At 39.3% G+C, this 20,845-nt stretch overlaps 1 protein-coding gene across 1 annotated transcript; it reads right to left on the bottom strand.

The window, feature by feature from the left end:
- Positions 1 to 2,315: 2,315 nt before the first annotated feature.
- PSMA1 (proteasome 20S subunit alpha 1) lies at positions 2,316 to 14,341 on the bottom strand. Its single transcript, XM_004752026.3, has 10 exons — positions 14,204 to 14,341; positions 12,671 to 12,715; positions 12,007 to 12,108; positions 11,786 to 11,889; positions 10,296 to 10,384; positions 9,620 to 9,690; positions 9,163 to 9,292; positions 7,690 to 7,769; positions 4,032 to 4,142; positions 2,316 to 2,682 (listed from the first exon to the last, which is right to left on the bottom strand). The coding sequence occupies exons 1-10, from the start codon at positions 14,204 to 14,206 to the stop codon at positions 2,626 to 2,628; spliced, it is 792 nt and encodes a 263-aa protein (XP_004752083.1). The 5' UTR covers positions 14,207 to 14,341; the 3' UTR covers positions 2,316 to 2,625.
- Positions 14,342 to 20,845: the final 6,504 nt, after the last annotated feature.

The raw sequence follows: 20,845 nt of genomic DNA, 5'->3' as shown, positions 1-20,845 counted from the left end.
CCGCAGAGAATCTGCTTCTCCCTCTCCCTGCCACTTCCCCTACTTGTGCTCTATCTCTCTGTCAAAGAAATAAATAAAATCCTTAAAAAAAAAAAAAAAAGAAAAAAGATTACTAAGGGGCTCCTGGGTGGCTCAGTTGCTTAGGTGTCTGTCTGCCTTTGGCTCAGGTCATGATCTGTGGGTCTTAGGCTCAAACTCTACATCAGGCCCCATGCTCTGTGAGGCTCTGCTTTTTGCTCTCCCTCTATGGTCCTGTGTTCATACCCTCTGTTTCAAATAAATGAAATCTTTACAAAAATAAAAATAAAAAGATTACTAAAACTGGCTCTGAGGGATGACTTTTTTCCCCCCAGCTGAGTGCCAGTCAAGTAATTTGTTTGCATTTAGGGAACAGATACAAAATGTTACACATTATCTTTAAACAACAGAATCACCCAACAAGACAAGAGGCTCATACAATGCTAGGCACACAGGAAGAGAGACTTGCCTGAGGCTTTAAAGAGATTATGAAATTTCCCACTTATGTTCCCTCCTCCAGACAATAAGAGCCATTGAGTGTGAAGGCGGGTGGGATCCCTCCCTTCCATTCACTTTGTGTGTATTAGTTGCACATGCTCAAGCCAACTGCTATGGTAGGTAAAATGGCCACATGGTCTTTATGGCCTCATCCCAAGCTCCAATGCCCGTACCTGGGTCTACTTCCAGAATAAAGACCCAACACCTCACACGTTCCTGTGTTTAGTTAGGTCTTTCTCTCAACAAGATTGCCAGAGTTTGTCTTAGCACTTTACCTTCAAGAAGTGAGAGAGATTTAAATCTACTAACACTTTTAAACTTTTGGGCAATCTGTAGGGCACTTGGCTGGCTCCATCAGTGGAGCATGTGACTCTTGGTCTTGGGCTTATAGGTTCAAGCCCTACATTGGGTGTAGAGATTACTTAAAATATTATTTTTTAAATATTTTATTTGAGAGAGAGAGAGAGAGCACAAGCAGGGGGTGTGGCAGGCAGACAGGGAGAAGAAGAAGCAGGCTCTAGCTCAACAGGAAGCATCATGTGGGGCTTGATCCCAGGATGTTGGGACCACAACCTGAGCCAAAGGCAGACACTTAACCAACAGAGCCACGCAGGTGCCCCCAAAATAAAATCTTTAAATAAAAATAAATTTGGGGCAATTTAGAAAAAAAATAAACTAACATTTTATGAATTTTAGAGTGTATAAGGTATTTTCACATAAAGTTTCCCATTTTACTTTTAAAATAATTCTCCAAACAGCAACTAATTAGTAGAATTAGATCTAAAATCCAAGTTCCCGGGCACCTGGGTGGCTCAGTGGGTTAAGCCTCTGCCTTCGGCTCAGGTCATGATCTCAGGGTTCTGGGATCGAGTCCCACATCGGGCTCTCTGCTCAATGGAGAGCCTGCTTCCTCCTCTCTCCCTCTCTGCCTACTTGTGATCTCTCTCTGTCGAATGTATAAATAAAATCTTTAAAATAAATAAATAAATAAAATAAAATCCAAGTTCCCTAACTACAAATGAACTGTTCTTCTCTAGAACGATAGGAATCTCAGGAAATAAAAAACCCCGCAAGGTTCCTAAGCAGCAAAATTTTGGAGTGTTTGGAGTAAATCAGATTTCCTCGAATTTCATTTTACATGGCCTAAGATAAAAATTGTATTGCAGTATATGGATACACCACTCACAAAAATAATGGAAGGCAGTCTAAAGATTACGCCAGAGTGGGGCTGGACATGATAAGAGGAAATGATGGTTTGGAATTAAAACCCCTTTTGTTATTTTTGCAAAAGTTCCCTACACTGAGACCAGTGCTATCACTACTGCCATCTGCTGGTTGTAATGAAAAACCATTCATGGTTTCTCAGGTTTTAGTAAGAATCTCCAGAGTTGGGGTGTCTGGGTGGCTCAGTGGGTTAAAGCCTGTCTTCAGCTGGGGTCTTGATCTCGGGGTCCTGGGATCGAGCCCCACATCTTGCTTCCTGCTCAGCGGGGAGCCTCCTTCCTCCTCTCTCTCTGCTTGCCTCTCTGCCTACTTGTGATCTGTCAAATAAATAAAATCTTAAAAAAAAAAATCTCCAGGGTTGAACCCTGCAATTTGTATTCTGAACCAAATCTCCATGGATTCTCATATAGCCAGTCCATACCTAGGGGATTGGTATAAGGCTGTGATAGATAAGAGGTACTATTTTTCCCCATCACTAAACCTAAGGCAAATTAATTTGGCAAACATGGCAGACGACCAGTTGTAATCTCATTACTATTTATAGTTGAAGCTACTTAAAAAACAAAAACCCAATACACAGGCAGGTGAAACAATTTTATTTCACAGTTGTCTTTAAAAACACAAAGACACTATGTTCTTCATATAAAAACATTAGTACAGATAACTATACTTACTAGAAAATGATTATATAGACCCTCTCAAAGAAAAATCATACCATTATATGGTTTCAGACAAGTTGCTTAGGAAAAACACATCTGGACTGATTCCTAAAACATACCATAAGACCACCCTGCATCTTTTGGTTCAAAGTATAGATTACTGTCATCAGTACATGTTCCTGAATTCTTACAGATTTGATAATACACACATAGACTGGCTTGTAACTTAATGTTCCATTGGTTCATCAGCCTTTTCTGCAGGTTCATCAGCAGGTTGAGCAGGCTGTAGGGGAAGAAAAAAGAAAACAGGTTAAAAAGAAAAAAATCACTTGACCAATATATACTTCTTATCACAAATATTATAAAAAATATGCAAGAAAAAGGGGTTAGGAGATATTCTGGATACTCAATTTTAGTTAACTAAAATATTTTAGTTAACTGCCCTGTTAAAGTTTCTGAACAAACGTTTTTTGTTTTTAAGCAGGCATCATTTTATAGGTCTGAAAACCAAAGCATCATTGAACAATTCCAGCATTTTATCATACTTTGTCTTGTTCAGGAACAAAGGCCTCCTTTTTATTATCACTTCTAGCCTTAGAATATAATCAGTACATTTTTGACATTCTCATCTTCTTCAGCACTAATAACACAGAGAAAACATGATCAAACAAATCAGCTGTGTGTAACTCACAGCATTCTTCCCAACAGCACTGGTTCTTACCAGCAACAGTTTAAATAATGCAAATCCTACTCCTCCAAATAGTACCAACAATATCCTCTCCAAGTTAAAAAAAAAATTCACAATGCAGAAAATATTTCTCTCTAGGACACTTTATTTTCAATTACACAGCCATCAGATAAGTATCTATAAATAGCAACTCTGTATTCTAAATACCCAACAAAAAAGACCAGTATTTAATCTAAGATTTCCCAACACTTGCTGATCCTTTTCTCAGTATTTGTGAAGGGCCAATTCAGTTTCCAAAGGGACCCCAATAAACTTTCTCTCAGTCCCCACTCCTATAGACTCGTGGCTGGCTTTATGATTTCCTTTAACCAACAGAATTAGCAAAACTGATGCTGTGCCCCTCCCAGGCCTAGCCTTTAAGAATGTCTAGCACCTTCCGTTTTTGAGCTTTTGAACTTTTGCAAGCCCTGAGCTGTTACCCTGCTAAAGAGACCCTGGTGAAGAGAGGCTCTGAGACTACATGGACAGTGGTCCAGTCATCTTAGCAGAGGTCCCAACCTTCTAGCTGTCCCTATAGGATATACCTAGAGAGTATGAATAATGAAGACTGTGAATAAAGCCACCTTGGATGTTCCAGTCCCACTGCTTCAACTGACTATAAGAGACCCTAAATGAGACCAGCAAAAGAATGACTTAGCCACAGTCCACAAAGAGATTTGCGAAAAACACCAACAGAGAGCCAAATCATCAACCCTCGTTGCTTATGGAGATTACCGCCCCCTCAGTACTTTACATTATTCAGTTCTAAGTTTTCCTACTGCCATTTGAACTGCGAGCCTATCTCAATAATTAAAGCCAAAAATGGTGTCTTTCCTCCACAACTGTGGTAGGAACAGCAGTTTATGACAGAACTAAACCTTCTGGTATTATGATTAGTTATATACCTGTGCCTTTCTCTGCGGTCTTTCTTCAAGACCTTCCAGGAATGGAGATACATCATCATCATCATAAATCGTGAACTCCAAGTCTTTACCAACAATTCCAATGGAGACATTCTGGGGGCAGGAGGAGGGAAAGATAAAAATTGAAAATCAGGAGAATTCATATTGAAAAATGCTTTTGATTAAATGTTGAGTGAAAAAAACAAAATAAAAGTTTATATAGCACTTAATAAAACTAAAAAGTACTTAAGTGTAGAGAAAAAAGGAAGATGAAAACTAGTAGATCCCTGTTTAACTTGCAAATTTAATATTCACTTTTGATAATCATGAGGAACGCCAAAGGTCTGGCCTCCTAGGAATTTGTAACGAGGCTCATAATGGAAATGTGCTGCAGACCAGTGTTACCAGACCAAGCAACTTGTCTGGGAAGTAAGCCTAACTTCAAAGAAATAATCAGGTTTGTTTCCTGTGTGAGTTAAGACATGGTAATTCTTAATAAGGAAAGAGAATAAGTTTTAGGTTCTAAAATGTTGACTTTGGTGGGGTCTTGAACTCTTTTCTACATGTTAAAATTCAAGAGCAATTCTTAAAATGCTCAGTGAATGCCAACCAGTGTAAAAAGGCCTTCTATAAGATTAAAATTTTAGTGAAAAATTGAGGCATGATATATAGGCCTTCTCTCAATGATTTCACTATCATTCTCCAGGAGTCAGTAAACATATGAAATGAGAAAGCCAGATACCTGAGCAAAGTTTTCCAAATTGCAAACGTCAACAAGTAACTGTAAACCCCGATTTTAAAAGATAGTTGTCTTGGAGTGATGGCATTATGGGTACTTTACTCATTTTTGGGGGGAGTGGGGTGGGCAGGGAGAGAGAATCTTAAGCAGGTTCCACACTCAGCATGGAGCCTGATGCAGGTTCGATCTTATCATGACCTGAATCAAAATCAAGAGTCAGATCCTTAACCAACTGAGCTACCCAGGTGCCCCTATGGTAAACAAATAAAAATAATTTAATGTACATTCCTGATTTTTAAAAAATTACTTTTAGGATAGGAAAAATTATTTTTATTTATTTTTTTTTTATTTTTTTTTTTTTAAAGATTTTATTTGTTTATTTGACAGACAGAGATCACAAGTAGGCAGAGAGGCAGGCAGAGAGAAAGAGAGGAGGAAGCAGACTCCCTGCTGAGCAGAGAGCCCGATGTGGGACTCGATCCCAGGACCCTGAGATCATGACCTGAGCCAAAGGCAGCGGCTTAACCCACTGAGCCACCCAGGCGCCCAGGAAAAATTATTTTTAAAAGATTACACAGGCTATAAATTTTTCACATACATATACAATAATAACTATCCAATCACGATAATAAGATAGATTTACAAAATGCTGACTGATCTCCCTTTCATGATCATTAACCACAAGGAGGCCTATAGTGGTTCCTGCATTGTACTATACAGGTCCCTAGATCATCCAATCTCCTCTCTCCTGGACATCTTTCTAAGATTTTCCATTCTCCTTGCTCCTCATTTCACTTAGAAAACAGAAGCATAGTAACTACTGTTTCCTGTATCTACGTCCCTAGATTCTCTCCCTTCCTGTTAGTGTGAATGAATCAATATCCTAAGGTCTACCTTTCCACCTGTATACTGTTTAAGGACATTGGTCCACCAGTTTTTCTCCTATTTCTCCAACATAAATGTTTCTCTTTACACTGGATTATTCTTATAATCATGCACCAGACATGCTGTAATTTCTCCCATTTTAAAAAACCAAAACAACGAAAAACTCTCACTACATTCTCTTCCAACCACCACCCCATTTCTCTGAACCTGCAAGAGAATGAAAGCCACTTCCAATTCCTCTTCTCCCATTCTGTCCCGATTCCATTCCTTTCAGTTTTGGGCTCACTGTTTCAATAAAATTGTCTAGTCAAGTCCCCTTCATTATTAATCTAATGGTTACTTCTCATTCCCTATCTTCCTTGATGTATTAGCAATTTTTCATTCCCTCTTCCTCGAAATAGTTTCTTCATTTGTTTTCAAGAATGCTTTCCTCCAACCTTCTTTGTCATCTTTCTCAGTCTCTTTTTGTTGATACTCACGTTCCAATCTCTAAAGGTGCGATAGGCACTCTAGAGGGCCCTTTGTCCAGGCCTCAAACCTCTTGAGAAACTATTTGATTCCTTCAGTGGTTTCATCCAATTCAATCTCTAAATGTCATTTCTACATAAAGACTCCAAACTTTCTAAGTCTAGCTAGATCATTTTCCACCAAACTCCAGGGCATACACATCTGATAGCTGCTTAGTATTATCATCTTTTTTTTTAAAGTAAGCTTTATGCCCAACATGGGGCTTGAACTCATAACCCCAAGATCAAGAGCTGTATAGTCTACTGACTGAGCCAGCCTGGTGCCCCAATATCTGCTTATTTTCTATCAGCAATGGACAGTAGGCATTAACAAGTTTTAAGTCCTAAGCTAACTGCCTGATCTTTCTCCGCAACTCCTACCCCAAGACTTGTTCTTTCCACTGTCTTATAATCAGCTCAGTAAATCATAAATCTCTCCTTCCTCTAATCAATCCCAAAATCTTGAAAACAACTTTTTTTGTTGTTTTTACACCCTCACAACCAATTCACTAGCAAATGTTTTTAGCTCTAATTTTAAAACATACCCAAAACTGAACCCCTTATCTGATCTCCAACTTCAAGGCTCTTTTACACCACAATTCCTCTGTATTCTATATCACCGTAACAGTTTCAAAACTATTTTCACCCATGTTGCCCACTACAATCTATTTTCAGAATGGCATCCAGAATAACTCTTTTGAAACCTAAATCAAATCATGGTATTCTTCTGTTCAAACTTAATAATCTATTCAGTAAAATCCAAAATACCTACAATGGTTTATACACAATCTGGGCTCCATTATTGCACTTTAGTCATTCTCTTCCTCTTGATCTCCAACACTCCTGGCCTTCTTGCCTCAAAGACTAGAAATATTCTGGACTCAAAGCCCTTATACTTGTATTCCCTGGAATGATCTTGCTCTAGACATCTGAATAACTCACTAACTCACCTCCTTTAGACATCTTCCTCAAATTTCACGTTCTCAGTGAAGCCATCTTTAACCAACCTATTTTAAATGTCCCTCACCACACCTTCTTCCCATATCCAGATGGTCCTTCTTTTTCCTCTTAACCTATTTTTTCTGTAGTATTTATCATTTTCTAATGTATTATATAATTTACTTATACATATATTGTCTACCTCCCCGACCTGAATGTATGCTCCAAGAAAGCCAAGATGTTTGCTGTGTTTATTATATTCTCAATGTCTACTGCCTACACATGATAGGTGCTCAATATATATATTTGTTAACTGAGTTAATAATACAAAGATATTCCCACCTGCTGAAGAAACTGAAGGACATTTCACCTAAGACTTATTGATTTTATTGCTTTATTCCAAAAAGAAATGTTTGAAAATCATTTCAAAATCAGATCATTTAGTGAATAGCTTAAAGAAAAAGAATGAACCAACCAAGGGAACCAACTCCCAAATTAAAGAACTGTTAAGCATATACTCCTCTATTATATTTACGAAATCAATGACTGACCTATAATGTTGAAATCTTGAATTGAAGAACATGTTATCTACCTTTGTAGTTAGGTCCTGTTCTGCCGGAAGCGTCTCTCGTAAGGCACGCAGACCATGTTTCACCAGTTCATTTAAATTGCCTATATAATAAATTAACAATTATTTCTTAATTTCACCTTCCTGCTAGGCTACTTTTATTTGTCAGGTCTATTATGGTTTCAGTCACATACTAAATATATCACAATAATAACAGCCAAAATTGTAATGTTTAGCCATATAATCTTCTTTTTTTTTTTTTTTTTTAAAGATTTTTTATTTATTTATTTGACAGAGAGAGATCACAGTAGACATAGAGGCAGGCAGAGAGAGAGAGAGAGGGAAGCAGGCTCCCTGCTGAGCAGAGAGCCCGATGCGGGACTCGATCCCAGGATCCTGAGATCATGACCTGAGCCGAAGGCAGCGGCTTAACCCACTGAGCCACCCAGGCACCCTAGCCATATAATCTTCTAATAATAATAAATAACATCACCATTATTTTATGTATTAAGAAAATACATGATTTTTATTCCTAAATTTGGCCTTTTTTATGCTAAATCAAATGGGAATCCTGATTCACAAATGCTACAGCACAAAGTTTTGTAGAATGTATTCTATGGAAGGTGTTTGCTCTTTATAAACAAAGTCTCCAACTCTTTCTATGCGGCCAGTATTAACCTGATACCAAACTAGAAAAAAATATCACAAGAAACTAAAACTACAGATCAATAATCCTTACGGATACAGACACACAAAAAAAACCTCAACAAAATATCCGCAAAATGAATCCAGCAACATTTATGTTTATATAAACATTTATATATATATAGTTTATATTATAAATCATGAGCAAGAAGGATTTATCCTGGGAATACAAAGCTGGTTTAACATTCAAAAGTCAAATAATGCAATATACCATGATAGAATGAAGGGGAAACAATCACATGGTCACCTCAAGAGATGTCCAAAAAGGATGTGTTAAGGTCTAAGACCCTTGCATAAGCAAAGCACTTGAAAAGCTTGTCCTATGACCACATCTTACATCAACATTTTACTTTTTTTTCCCATAGTTACATTAATTTTTTACTTGTTTATGGACTATTTAATACAGAAATATCTGTGTGGCTAAAAATAAGAGAATCACAGAAAACTAAAAGCTGATAAAAGAACTTATAACTGGTAAACAGTACACTGGTCCTCAACTCTGGTTGGGACACACTTCAGACCAACAGAACCAAGACTCTTCAAAGTTGAGGACATTTGTATTTTCCTATTTGTATTCTGACAAAGTTCTATTGTGATGGAAACTACTGTGATGGCTACATGGGGTAATAACCAGTATGTATGAGAAAAATAATGAACACTCCATGGGCTTATTTGAAAACAAAGTAAAACAAAAACTCCTTCTGTAAGGCTGATAGTTTTCTTCATTTAGGATACTATTTATTCACTATATAAAGACTAGAGGGGACCCCCCCCCCCAAAAAAATCACTCACACTCCATAAATCCAGACATATGTCTCTCCAAGTAAGTACGAGCTGATTGAGAACGGGCTCCAATGGACATAGCTCTACAGTCAAAATAGTTGGCAGACGGACAGGTTTGGAAAATGTGAGGGCCCATATCCTACAAATAGAAAAGAAATACATATACATACACACACTGTATAATTTCTAGTCAGTTTTCTTTTGTTTTTGTTTTTGCCTTTTTAAAAGATTTTTTTTTATTTATTTGACAGAGAGAGAGAGACAACACAAGTAGGCAGAGGAGCAGGCAGAGAGATGGGGAAGTAGGCTCCCAGCTGACCAGAGAGCCTGATGTGAGCCTTGATCCTAGGACCCCACGATCATGACCCAAGCCAAAGGCAGAGGCTTAACCCAATAAGCCACACAGGAACCCTCTAGTCAGTTTTTTTTAAAAAATCATAAAAATATAATAATTCTATTAACTTACATCATAACCAGCAATCAGCAGTCCAACACCATATGGTCTCCGGCCATATCGCTGGGTTGGTATCTGGGTCTCTTAAACTAGTTAAAGAAACTGTTCTAACAAGTAATAAAGTATTAAATTTATTCTCAAATTAAACACTATTAACAAAGAGCTCTGTTTTTGTTGCTCTTCTTTTAAAGTTGCTGCACAATCCACCACAGCAAGAAGAAATACAAGAGAAATATTTTTTTGGCCTAGTATTACAAAAATGTTAGAACTATCCACCCAACCCAAGAATGAGTGCTAGCAAAATGGTCTCTTCACATAGAGTACCTCATCTGTTTTGGATATAAGGGATCATGAATTTTGAAGGACATCTAGAACCACCAATAAAAAACTTTAAATCTTCTCTAAAAATGAGACTTGACTGATTTTCCTCAAATTGAGCTTATCTAGGGCTAGAAAAGGGCTGACAAATAAGCAGCCCAAATCCTTATTTAGAATACATTTTTCCATGACAAAATGCCCCACAATTCCTTCAAAATTTTAAACATTTTGTTGTTGAAAAGTAAATAACCTTAAAGTTTTCAAAATTTTACCTATGCTATGTATTATATTCCCAATAATTAACATAACACTTAAGTATCAAAACTCTATTTAAAGTTCACATTCATAAATGCTAACAAAAAAAGGATACTGCTTCCAATTAGAGATACAAGACGAGACACAGGAAGAGGTCTGTCAAATACAAATCTGGAATCCAAACACTCCTGGCGCATAAAATTACTAAAAAGGAAACAAGGAAAATTAGTTATTTCACATCAGAGTTATTTCAGTCTAAATAAAGTAGTTTGATTTTTTTGTTTTGTTGTTTTCTTCACATGGATTACATCCATGTAAGGGAATGAGAAAGGCCACAAGGATGTGTATTTATACCAAACTCTTGGGACACATGAGGTTTAAAAAAAAAAAGGATTAAAATACTCCTTAGTCTAGATAAACTTGGTCTCTGAGCACTTTAGAGAACAGAGAAGGCTGAGCAAGAGAAAAAGAGCAATAAATTACCCAAAAGGTACTGCGTTACATGCTTTACATGTTGGGCTCTTAAACAAAAACCTTGAAAAAGTAAATACTAAAAGAACTGATGATTTAAGTAACTAGCCTCATCTCAAATACTAAGGGGTAAAAGAAAGAATAAAACTCAATCTGTGTGCCTTCAAAGCCCCAGCTCTTCATTTTTAGAATGCCTCTCAACTAGATATAATCTGTTTCCTCTGGACTCACAGAAATCTACCTGTTACTCTCCACTTTCTACCTTGTATTATGGATATACTACTAGATTTTAAGTTCCTAGAAAAGATGCTTATATGACTCATCCTTGTGTACCCTGCAGTATCCAGTATTGAGCTTTGCAAGAAATATATGTCTAATAAATACTGGCATATTAAAGAATGCAAGAGTAGTTCCCCCAAACCTCAGAAATCAGACCAAAGTGTCAAGGTCTTCTTCGTCATAACATTGTCTCAAACAATATATCCTGAGTTAACAAGTATCACATTATTTGGTGACTTCTCAAAAGCTTTAATCTTTTTTTTTTTTTTCAGATTTTTTTTATTTATTTTTTTGACAGAGATCACAAGTAGGCAGAGAGTGAGAGAGAAGCAGGCTCCCTGCCAAGCAGAGAGCCTGATATAGGGCTCGATCCCAGGATCCCGAGATCATGATCTGAGCCGAAGGCAGAGGCTTAACCCACTGAGCCACCCAGGCGCCCTACAAAAGCTTTAATCTTAACATGGTTGGGGCGCCTGGGTGGCTCAGTGGGTTAACCCGCTGCCTTCGGCTCAGGTCATGATCTCAGGGTCCTGTGATCGAGTTCCACATCGGGCTCTTTGCTCAGCAGGGAGCCTGCTTTCCTCTCTCTCTCTCTCTCTGCCTGCCTCTCTACCTACTTGTGATCTCTCTCTGTCAAATAAATAAATAAAATCTTTAAAAAAAAAAAAATCTTAACATGGTTAAATCTAGTAGTTTCTACTAGAGGGATCAAGAAACAGAGCATTCAGCAACTGAGCCCAAATCCACTAAGGTATCACAATCTGAATTTAGAATCTCTACCAGACAACTTCCTAAAATGTCTTAACTGGACGATTCAAAAGGGGTATTTCTTTTGTTTTACATAATCATACTCACCATAACAGTCTAGCATCAGCAGTAAGTCCCGCAATTGAGATACCAATATGGTTGTCAACATGGAGAATTTTTTTCTGATGAGCTGCAAGCTCTGACTGTGCTCTCTAAACAGGGACATTATAAAACACAAAAACATTTATGCTTTATTATTTACACAGTGAAACTTACATTTGTTAGTTCCATTTCCTACATGAGGAAGATTTATTTACTGCCTCACTCACCTTTAGTGCAACCAACACTGCATGGGTTTTTGATTTCAGACCAACCGTGGCTGAACCTTGCTTGACAGCTTCCATTGCATACTCAATTTGATGAATCCTGCCCTAAAGAGAAAACAACAACACATCTTAGAGTCATCTTAAAAGACCCTTCATATATTCAAAATTGATCTAGTGTTCTTAAATCTCAGGTAAATATAGTTAAATCTCATATGATTTTTCTTTTCTATTATTTTATAAAGATTTTATTTATTTATTTGAGAGAGAGAAAGAGCATGACAGAGGAGAAGGTCAGAGGGAGAAGCAGATTCCCCATGGAGCTCGATCCCTGGATTCTGGGACCACAACTTGAGCCTAAGGCAGTCCCTTAATCAACTGAGCGACCCAGGCGCCCCTGATTTTTCCTTTAAATTAGGAAAGTTACTTTAATGATAAATCTAGGTTGCAAGAATGTCTGAAATGATTATATTCCCACAGCCTACAAATTTCATGAGTTGTGATTATTTTCTCACAGCCTACAAATTTCATGAGTTTTTCTTTCTTTTTAAAGTAGGCTCCACACCCAATGTGTGTCTCAAATTCACCACCCCAAGATCAAGAGCTGCTAGTGAGCTAGCTAGTTGACCCTCTAAAGCCACTTCACAGATAAAGTACAAAACATTTTTACCTGAGGGCTCCAAACCGTGACATCATTGTCATACTGGTTGCGAAACTAAAAGTAAAAGAAAAAACACCTATTGATTTAAGAACATTACAAATTCAAATTTTTAATAAGCTCTATCATTAAAAAATGTTCTCCCATCTGTTTCCATTCAACATTAACACATGCTGTTATACAACCTCATTGGAAGATTATTCAGTTGCAAAACAAATTCTAAAACTTACCAGGAGCTAAAAGGGACCTAGATGGGACCAACTTTCTATCTGTCGTACTCCCTTTGGGTTCAATTACTAAAGTTCAATAGTGTTCAACGTTCGTTCCCTGTTTATGCTCTTTCCTTATCCTGGTCCCTAATTAAAAGAGTTAAAAGCACTCTTCCTCTTTAAACTCGCTCAAATGTCTACCTCTTTAAGTCATCTTTGTCTTTTCTCCCAAAATTCCAACATACACTCCCATCAATTCTTTATCTGCACGTCCCTTTCTGCTTAATGATTAGGAAGAGAGCAGATTTATCTTTGAACCCTTGCTGCACTCAAAACCGTGCCTTGAACGTATAAACATTCATACTGAATGAATAAACACAAGAATGTTCTCAGGAAGTCTGACGTTGACACAAACAGTTACAGCCATCAGAACCACGACTGCTTTAATAGACACTGAAACGAGCCTACTAGCCAAATACTGGGAGAATAATCGGGACCGGGGGAGAGTGAGAAAGTTGAGTGCTGGAATGGCAGATTATGGCTGGAAGTCCTGAAGCCAGGTGGTAGCCGTGACACCACCACTTCTCCCAGCTTCGGTTTATTCAACCGTAAAACTAGGTGACTGGACAAAATGAAAAGAACCCTTTCTTTTTAAAAAAGATTTATTGAGAGAGAGAGAAAGAGAGAGTGCGCGCACAACAGCGCGAGGGACGGGGAGGGAGGGAGGGAGAGGGAGAGAAGCAGACTCTCTGAGAAGCAGGGAACCCGACATGGGGCTTGACCCCAGGACCCTGGGATCATGACCCGAGACAAAGGCAGACGCTTAACTAACTGAACCACCCAGGTGCCCCAAAAGAACCCTTTCTGATCAAGCGGTAGGGGAGAAAGAAATCAGACGGACCCACAAGTAAAATGGACGCTGTCCTGGAACCCAAACCCAGGGATCAAGTCTGCTCTGGCAATACAGTGAAGCGTCGAAGTCTAGTCCCTGTGTTCCCTTCTCTCCCACACAGGGCACGAGGGGCCACTCTGAGCTGCTTGGAATTACACCACTGAAATAACTGGAGGAGCGAACTCAGCTGGCTGACCGAGGAAACAGTGTCCCAGGCTTGGAAGAAAGCGAAACGAACCCCGGAGAACCGCGGCACCGACTACCCACCGCCCCTCTCCCGGCCAGGCCGGAGATGCTGAATCACTGCCGGAATCCTCCCGTTGGCGGGGGTTCCCATAGCCCCTAGCCCCGGGCCGCTCTGAGAATGACAGGACGGGGGGCTCGCCATTCCCCCCGCCCGCGGACCTCAGCCCCAAAACTGCCCGCGCTCGGAATCCAACGCACCATGGTTCCGGCGCGGATCTGGCTGCGGCCTCCTGCAGAGGTGCGGAATCCGAAAGGTTGCCGAAACTACCGCTCGACAATCTACAGAAAAGCCTTCGGGATTTTGACGAAGGCGGCGCAGGGCAGGGCAGTCTATCCCAGAGATATCGATAGAACCCGGCGCTCCCCCGCCCTCAAGGCTCGCCGCCTCTCCAAAGTGGGCGGGGCTCAGGAAGAAGGAGGAGTTGAGATTGGCGGGAAATCTTGGGTAAGGAGTGCGGGCGGCAGCAGAGAGTTGCGGGGCGGCCGCTACAAAGTTGCCCTTCTTGGATTCTCAGTGGTTTGCAGATTCCCTGTGTTTTTGCAGATTCCCGCCAAGTCCTCACCGGCCCGACCGATACACCTGAAATCGATGGAGACAACACCTGCGACTCCAGGTGATCCAGTGTGCCGCTGGACATCTTTCGTTCAGGGTCCACAGAGATTTGGGGTGTTATGTGGCTGGGAGAGGACGAGGCTGTAAGAAAGGCCACAAAATAATGGTCCGTTTGTATGTGTGAACCACACTCTTCGTCTAGTATATTGTCTGTGTACATGCTTTTCTTTCTACTTTGGAATCCTTTTCTCCATTTCCTGGAGAAAACATTTTTCAAGGCTGTTACCCTTGATCGCGCTTTATCGTGATTGGTTTCCTCTACAAGACTTTGAACTCCATGAGGGCAGTAATGTCTTTCTAGGGTCTCAAAACCAAGCATGATGCTTGGTTTTTATCTGTTTTTTTTTTTAATATAATTTTTTAATCTGGTAGATTAGACTACTGGAGGGGGGGAACTGGGCATTTTCTTCTGAAACACATATTTTCTCTCTTGAGAACTTTCAGTAAATCCTCAGATAACAGACTTCGGTACAGTAACATCCCCTTTGCGCCAGGTTCTTTTTTTTGACTTATTTTCTTTACAAAGTAGAGAAGATATGTATGAGTTAAGATATGAATTGAAAGGTTAAGGTATGAATTGAAAGGATCCTTAATGATCTTAAATTTGCAGGTAAGTAATACACTCAGATCACTTCAAGTGATTTGCTCAAGTTAAGAACAATTTAGTATCACACTCTTTTTAAACCTTCGCTTTTATATTTTGGTCTTTTTCCCCTGTTAAACATTTTTAGGTTAAATATGACTTTCTAGTATTCTGCGTTATGCATATATGATGTTTTATTTACCGAAATCCCCATTGTTTAATATTTAGTCCCCCCCCCCCACCACTCACCCACTCATTTATGAGCTGCTTGATAAATATTTTTAGGCTCTTTTTTTTTTTTTTAAGATTTTATTTATTTGTCAGAAAGAGAGCATAAGCAGGGGAAGTGTCAGGCAGAGGGAGAAGCAGGCTATACTCCTTTCTTTAGAATAAATTCCTGGAGCACCTGGGTGGCTCAATGGGTTAAGGCCTCCGCCTTTGGCTCCAGTCATGATCCCGGGATCCTGGGATCGAGCCCCACAGAGCCGCACATTGGGCTCTCTGGTCCACGGGGAGCCTGCTTCCTCCTCTCTCTCTGTCTGCCTGCCTCTCTGCCTACTTGTGATCTCTGTCAAGTAAATAAATAAATAAAAATCTTTAGAATAAATTCCTTAAAGTGAAATTGCAGGGTCAAATGAAATGGATTTTTCTAAAGCTTTTAATAGAAAGTGCTAAATTGCCCTCCAGAAATGTTTTGCCAGTTTATACTCTGCATAATATTATATGAAACCTCTCTGGTGGTCTAGTGGTTAGGATTTGGCGCTCTTCACAATAGTATATGAGGGTCTTCTCCCTAAATTCACCAATACTGGTTGTTGTCATTTTTAAAAATCACTGTTAATTTAGTGAATTAAATTAACAGGTTTAAATTAACAGATTGTTCTCTTTTGTTTCTCTAGCACTCAGCATAATGCTTAGCACATACTAAATGTTTAATAAATACTGAATGTTGAGAGACTAAGGAACTATTCATTTAAAATTGTTCATGTAGCCCAAAAACATTTTGACTATTCTTCACATGTATATATTCACTTGCTTCAAAAATACGTATAATGGGGGCGCCTGGGTGGCTCAGTGGGTTAAAGCCTCTGCCTTCAGCTCGGGTCATGATCCCAGGGTCCTGGGATTGAGCCCCACATCGGGCTCTCTGCTCAGCGGAGAGCCTGCTTCCTCCTCTCTCTCTCTGCCTGCCTCTCTGCCTACTTGTGATCTCTGTCTGTCAATAAATAAATAAAATCTTAAAAAAAAATACGTATAATGGAGGCACCTGGGTTGCTCAGTCTGTTAAGGGTCCAACTCTTGATCTCAGTTCAGGTCTTGATCTCAGGGTTGTGAGTTCAAGCCCCACGTTGTGCTCCACACTGGGCATGGAGCCTACTTAAAAATATACATATGTATAATAGATATATAATTGTTTTTACAAATAAGATCATCCTAAATTGTTTTAAACTACACTTAAAAAGTTATGGTGGGGGTGCCTGTATGGCTCAGACGGTTAAGCATCTGACTCTTAGTTTCGGCTTAGGTCATGATCTCAGGATCATGGAATGGAGCCCCATATGGGCTTCATGCTCAGTGAGGAGTCTGCTTGAAATTGTCTACCTCTCTCCCTCCCCCTCTGCCGCTTTCCCTGCTTGTCCATGTGCAAGCACTCTCTCTCTCTCCCCTTCTCTCAAATAAATAAATAAATAAATAAAATATTTTTTAAAAAAAGTTATGGCCATGTTTTCATGTTCGTTAAATAATGATACATATTATTTTCAATAGTTGATATTATCCCATTGTGTAGAAATATGTTAATTAACTATGGGTAAGCCATTAGATCATTTCTAAGCCTTTGCTAATATAAAAATACTATAATGAATATTCTTATACATACACACATTTTGTGTGCTTTCCTGATTTCCTCTTTAAGATGAATTAATTCATAGTGATAGAATTGCCAGGTCAAAGGGAACCTGCATTTACAATTAGGATAAATATGGCTAAGTTACAAAACAGTAAAAAGTTACATCAATTTATATTCTACAGTGCCTGAGAGTTCCACTTTCTGACTTCACCAGCACTGGATAGGGTGAGTACTTTTTACCTTTATTAAGTTGATAGGCAAGAAAAGAAAGAAAGAAAGAAACAAACAAACAAAAAACTTTCATTTTAATGTATTTTTTGATTAGCAAAAAAAAAAAAAAACTTTGCATGTATTTCTTGGCAATTTATGTTGCTTTAGGGAATTGTCATTTAATTCCTTTTCTCAATTTATTATTATTAGTCATTTTCTCATTGATTTGTAGGAGTTCCCTTCCATTATCTTGTTACTGTGTTACTTTTGTAGAAGGATCCTGTTGAATACAAAAAAAAGAAACTCAATGAAATTAATTCAAGTAAAAGTTGAATTATGTTACTGTTTAACAGCTATAATCAGTACATTGTGCAAATGAGATGTGTAAGGTACAATTTGCAAATAACTTATTATTTTCCCCCATACATTAAAACACACCCAGTGTGGGACGCCTGGGTGGCTCAGTTGGTTGAGCAGCCGGGATCAGCTCAGGTCATGATCCCGGCATCCTGGGATCAAGTCCCGCATCGGGCTCCTTGCTCGGCGGGGAGCCTGCTTCTCCCTCTGCCTCTGCCTGCCATTCTGTCTGCCTGTGCTTGCTCTCTCGCCCTCTCTCTCTGATAAATAAATAAAATCTTTAAAAAAAAACACACACACACACACACCCAGTGGTTGGGGTGCCTGGGCATAGGCAGTTGAGCGTCGGACTCTTGATTTTGGCTTGGGTCATGGTCTCAGTCATGAGATCAAGCCCAGAGTAGGGCTCTATGCTGAGCATGGAGCCTACTGAAGATTCTCTCTCCTTCTGCCCCTCCCACACTCCCCCCAGTGCCCATGCCCTCCCACTCTTTCTCCCTTAAAGAACAAAACCCAAAACCACACTCAGTGGAGTTAATTCCTCCCTGCTCCTTGAATGAAACATGACACAAATATCACCAGTATTATCTTCCCTCCAGCTTGAGCCTGTTATGACAGAAAGGGGAATGGTTGACTTCGTTTCTGTGTCCCTACCTAAAATTTCTTTTTTAATACCCCTTCTCTTTACCAAGGAGGTTTCCTTCTCCCAAGTTGGGACAGAGGGAAGGGCAAGAGCATTCTTAACATGGCTAATAAAGTTCTGCAATTAAGGGTTGATGGTCTCTGAACTTAACAGATGTTTACACTTGATACTTGTTACCTTATGCATTCTTTGGAAACACCTCTACCCTCATCTTACCCTGATGAGCAAATACTGGCAATCTCTTGCTTACACTTGGGTGAATAAATGTCATCTGGCAATCAGTTCAATGGTTGCTGGCATCTGTGCTCTATGCCTCAAGCTTCTTTCTGTGGAAGTCTCTACTCTTCCACTTGACTTTCTTCAGTAGTCCATATCTGATCCAGATATCTGGAGTGGCTTTGCCTCACACCTCTGGGAGTATATATTTGGACCAAACTCAAAACTCATCTTTGCAATTAGCCAGCCATCTTTGCTTGTCTAGATTCCACTAGAATGTTGGCTCCATGAAGGCAGGAGATTTTCATGTATTTCATTCACAGCTGTAGTCACCTGTGCCTAGAATATACTTGTATTTTTTAAGTGTTCTGTAAGTACCAAATGAATGATTTCCTCAAATATCATCCTGACACTAGTGCACTATGACCCCCAGAACCCCCAGCTCTAAGGGCCATATATCAAAGTTGTATAAAGCCTCTATCCCTAGGCATGGGGTGAGGAAAGAAGCAATGTCAACACACTGCACACTGAAAACCCTCTCAAAATCTTTTTTTTTTCTTTTAAGATTTTATTTATTTATTTCACAGAGAGCTAGAGAAAGAGCACAAGTAGACAGAACAGCAGGCAGAGGGAGAGGGAGAAGCAGGCTCTCCACTGAGCAGGGAGCCCAACGTGGGGCTCGATCCCAAGACCCTGGAATCATGACCTGAGCCAAAGGCATACTGGCATACCCGAGCCAAAGGCAGATGCTTCACCAACTGAGCCACACAGGCACCGCCTCTCAAAATCTTCTAAACTTCAACTTTTTTCTAACTTAGAAGTGGATAGACAAGAATTGCAAAAGCAACCCATTTTTTTTTCAGTTTCTACATTTGATGGCCCTCCACTTTACCATGGAATGTGGGATAATTCACTTTCTTAGAGGCGCAGACAAAAGTAAGAGTCTCATTTTAACCTCCTGCTACACACACATAACAATTGCACCTGTTTTGAGTGCTGTGAAGTATGTAAGCCTGATGATTCACAGACCTGTACCCCTGGGGCAAATAATACATTGTATTAATAAAAACAATTTAAAAAAGCAAAAAAACCCAATTGTACATGTTTGTTTATGTACTGTCTCCATCTATTAAATCATAAGCTCCTGGAAGACAAGGCCTATATTTTATATATATTTATACACACACACACACATATACACACACATGTATATATACATATATACACATGTGTATATATACATACACACACATATATATACATGTGGAGAGCCATCCAGCAGATGCAAGGAGTCACGTAGACGGGAGTGCCTGAAGATTGAGGAACTGAGAATGATTGGTTTAGGAGGATGTGGGTGCGCTCGTGGCTGACGCACACAGCACCAGGAGCCAAGAGATAAACGCATGATCACCGCTAGAGAACAATAGAGTCCTGTATGGTTACATAAGGGTCCACAAGGACATTGCGTGCACGGCGTTATGATTGGCCAAATAGGGGGGCGAGAACGGGTGAACTTCGTGGATAAATACTGCTGTAAGTGCTTGGTGCGGGGCAGCCGCCATTAGCATTAGTACATTAGCATTAGTAATAAAAGAAGTTTGCCATTCACCTCGTCTGCGGGTCGTTCTTGCGGGCCGAGAGCGACATATACACACATATAATTTATATTATATATATTACATATAAATATACATATTTATATTATACACACACACATACATATGGTGTCATGCAAACTGAGTGCTCAATATGGTTTAAAAAGTTAAGAATGAATAAAAGTACCTTAGTAGCAATAATAATAATACCAAACATATTGCACAGTACCAGAGATTAATGTCAACAACTGTCTTCTGAATACTCTACTAGAAGAAATCTTTAAGTTTGGAAGTATTTTTTTTCTATTAAAATTTTTTTTTAAAAGATTTTATTTATTTATGAGAGAGAGAGATAGGGAGAGAGGGAACTCAAGCACAGGGGAGCTGGAGAGGGAGAAGCAGGCTCCCTGCCAAGCAGGGAGCCCAATGTGGGGCTCCATGCCAGGATACAGGGATTATAAACTGAGCTGAAGGCAAATGCTTAACAACTGAGCCACCCAGGCGCCCCTAGAAAAATTTCTTTAATTGAAGTATAATTGACATACAATATTATATTTGTTTTAGTCTCAACATAGTGATCCAACAATTATATATGTTATAAAATGCTCACGTCAGTAAGTGTTGTCACTACCCGTCCACCATACAAAGTTATTATAATATTATTGACTATATACCCTATGCTGTACTCTTCGTCCCTGTGACTTATTTATTTTATTACTGGATGTTTGTACCACTTAATTCCTAAATTTGGAAATATTTATAGCAGCTTTGTAG

This window comes from Mustela putorius, unplaced genomic scaffold (genome assembly GCF_011764305.1).
Source record: "Mustela putorius furo isolate JIRA1106 unplaced genomic scaffold, ASM1176430v1.1 tig00003859_pilon_pilon_pilon, whole genome shotgun sequence".
Taxonomy (NCBI): domain Eukaryota; kingdom Metazoa; phylum Chordata; class Mammalia; order Carnivora; family Mustelidae; genus Mustela; species Mustela putorius.
The sequence above is the reverse complement of the archived record's forward strand: the minus strand, read 5'-3'. Positions and strand labels throughout refer to the sequence as shown.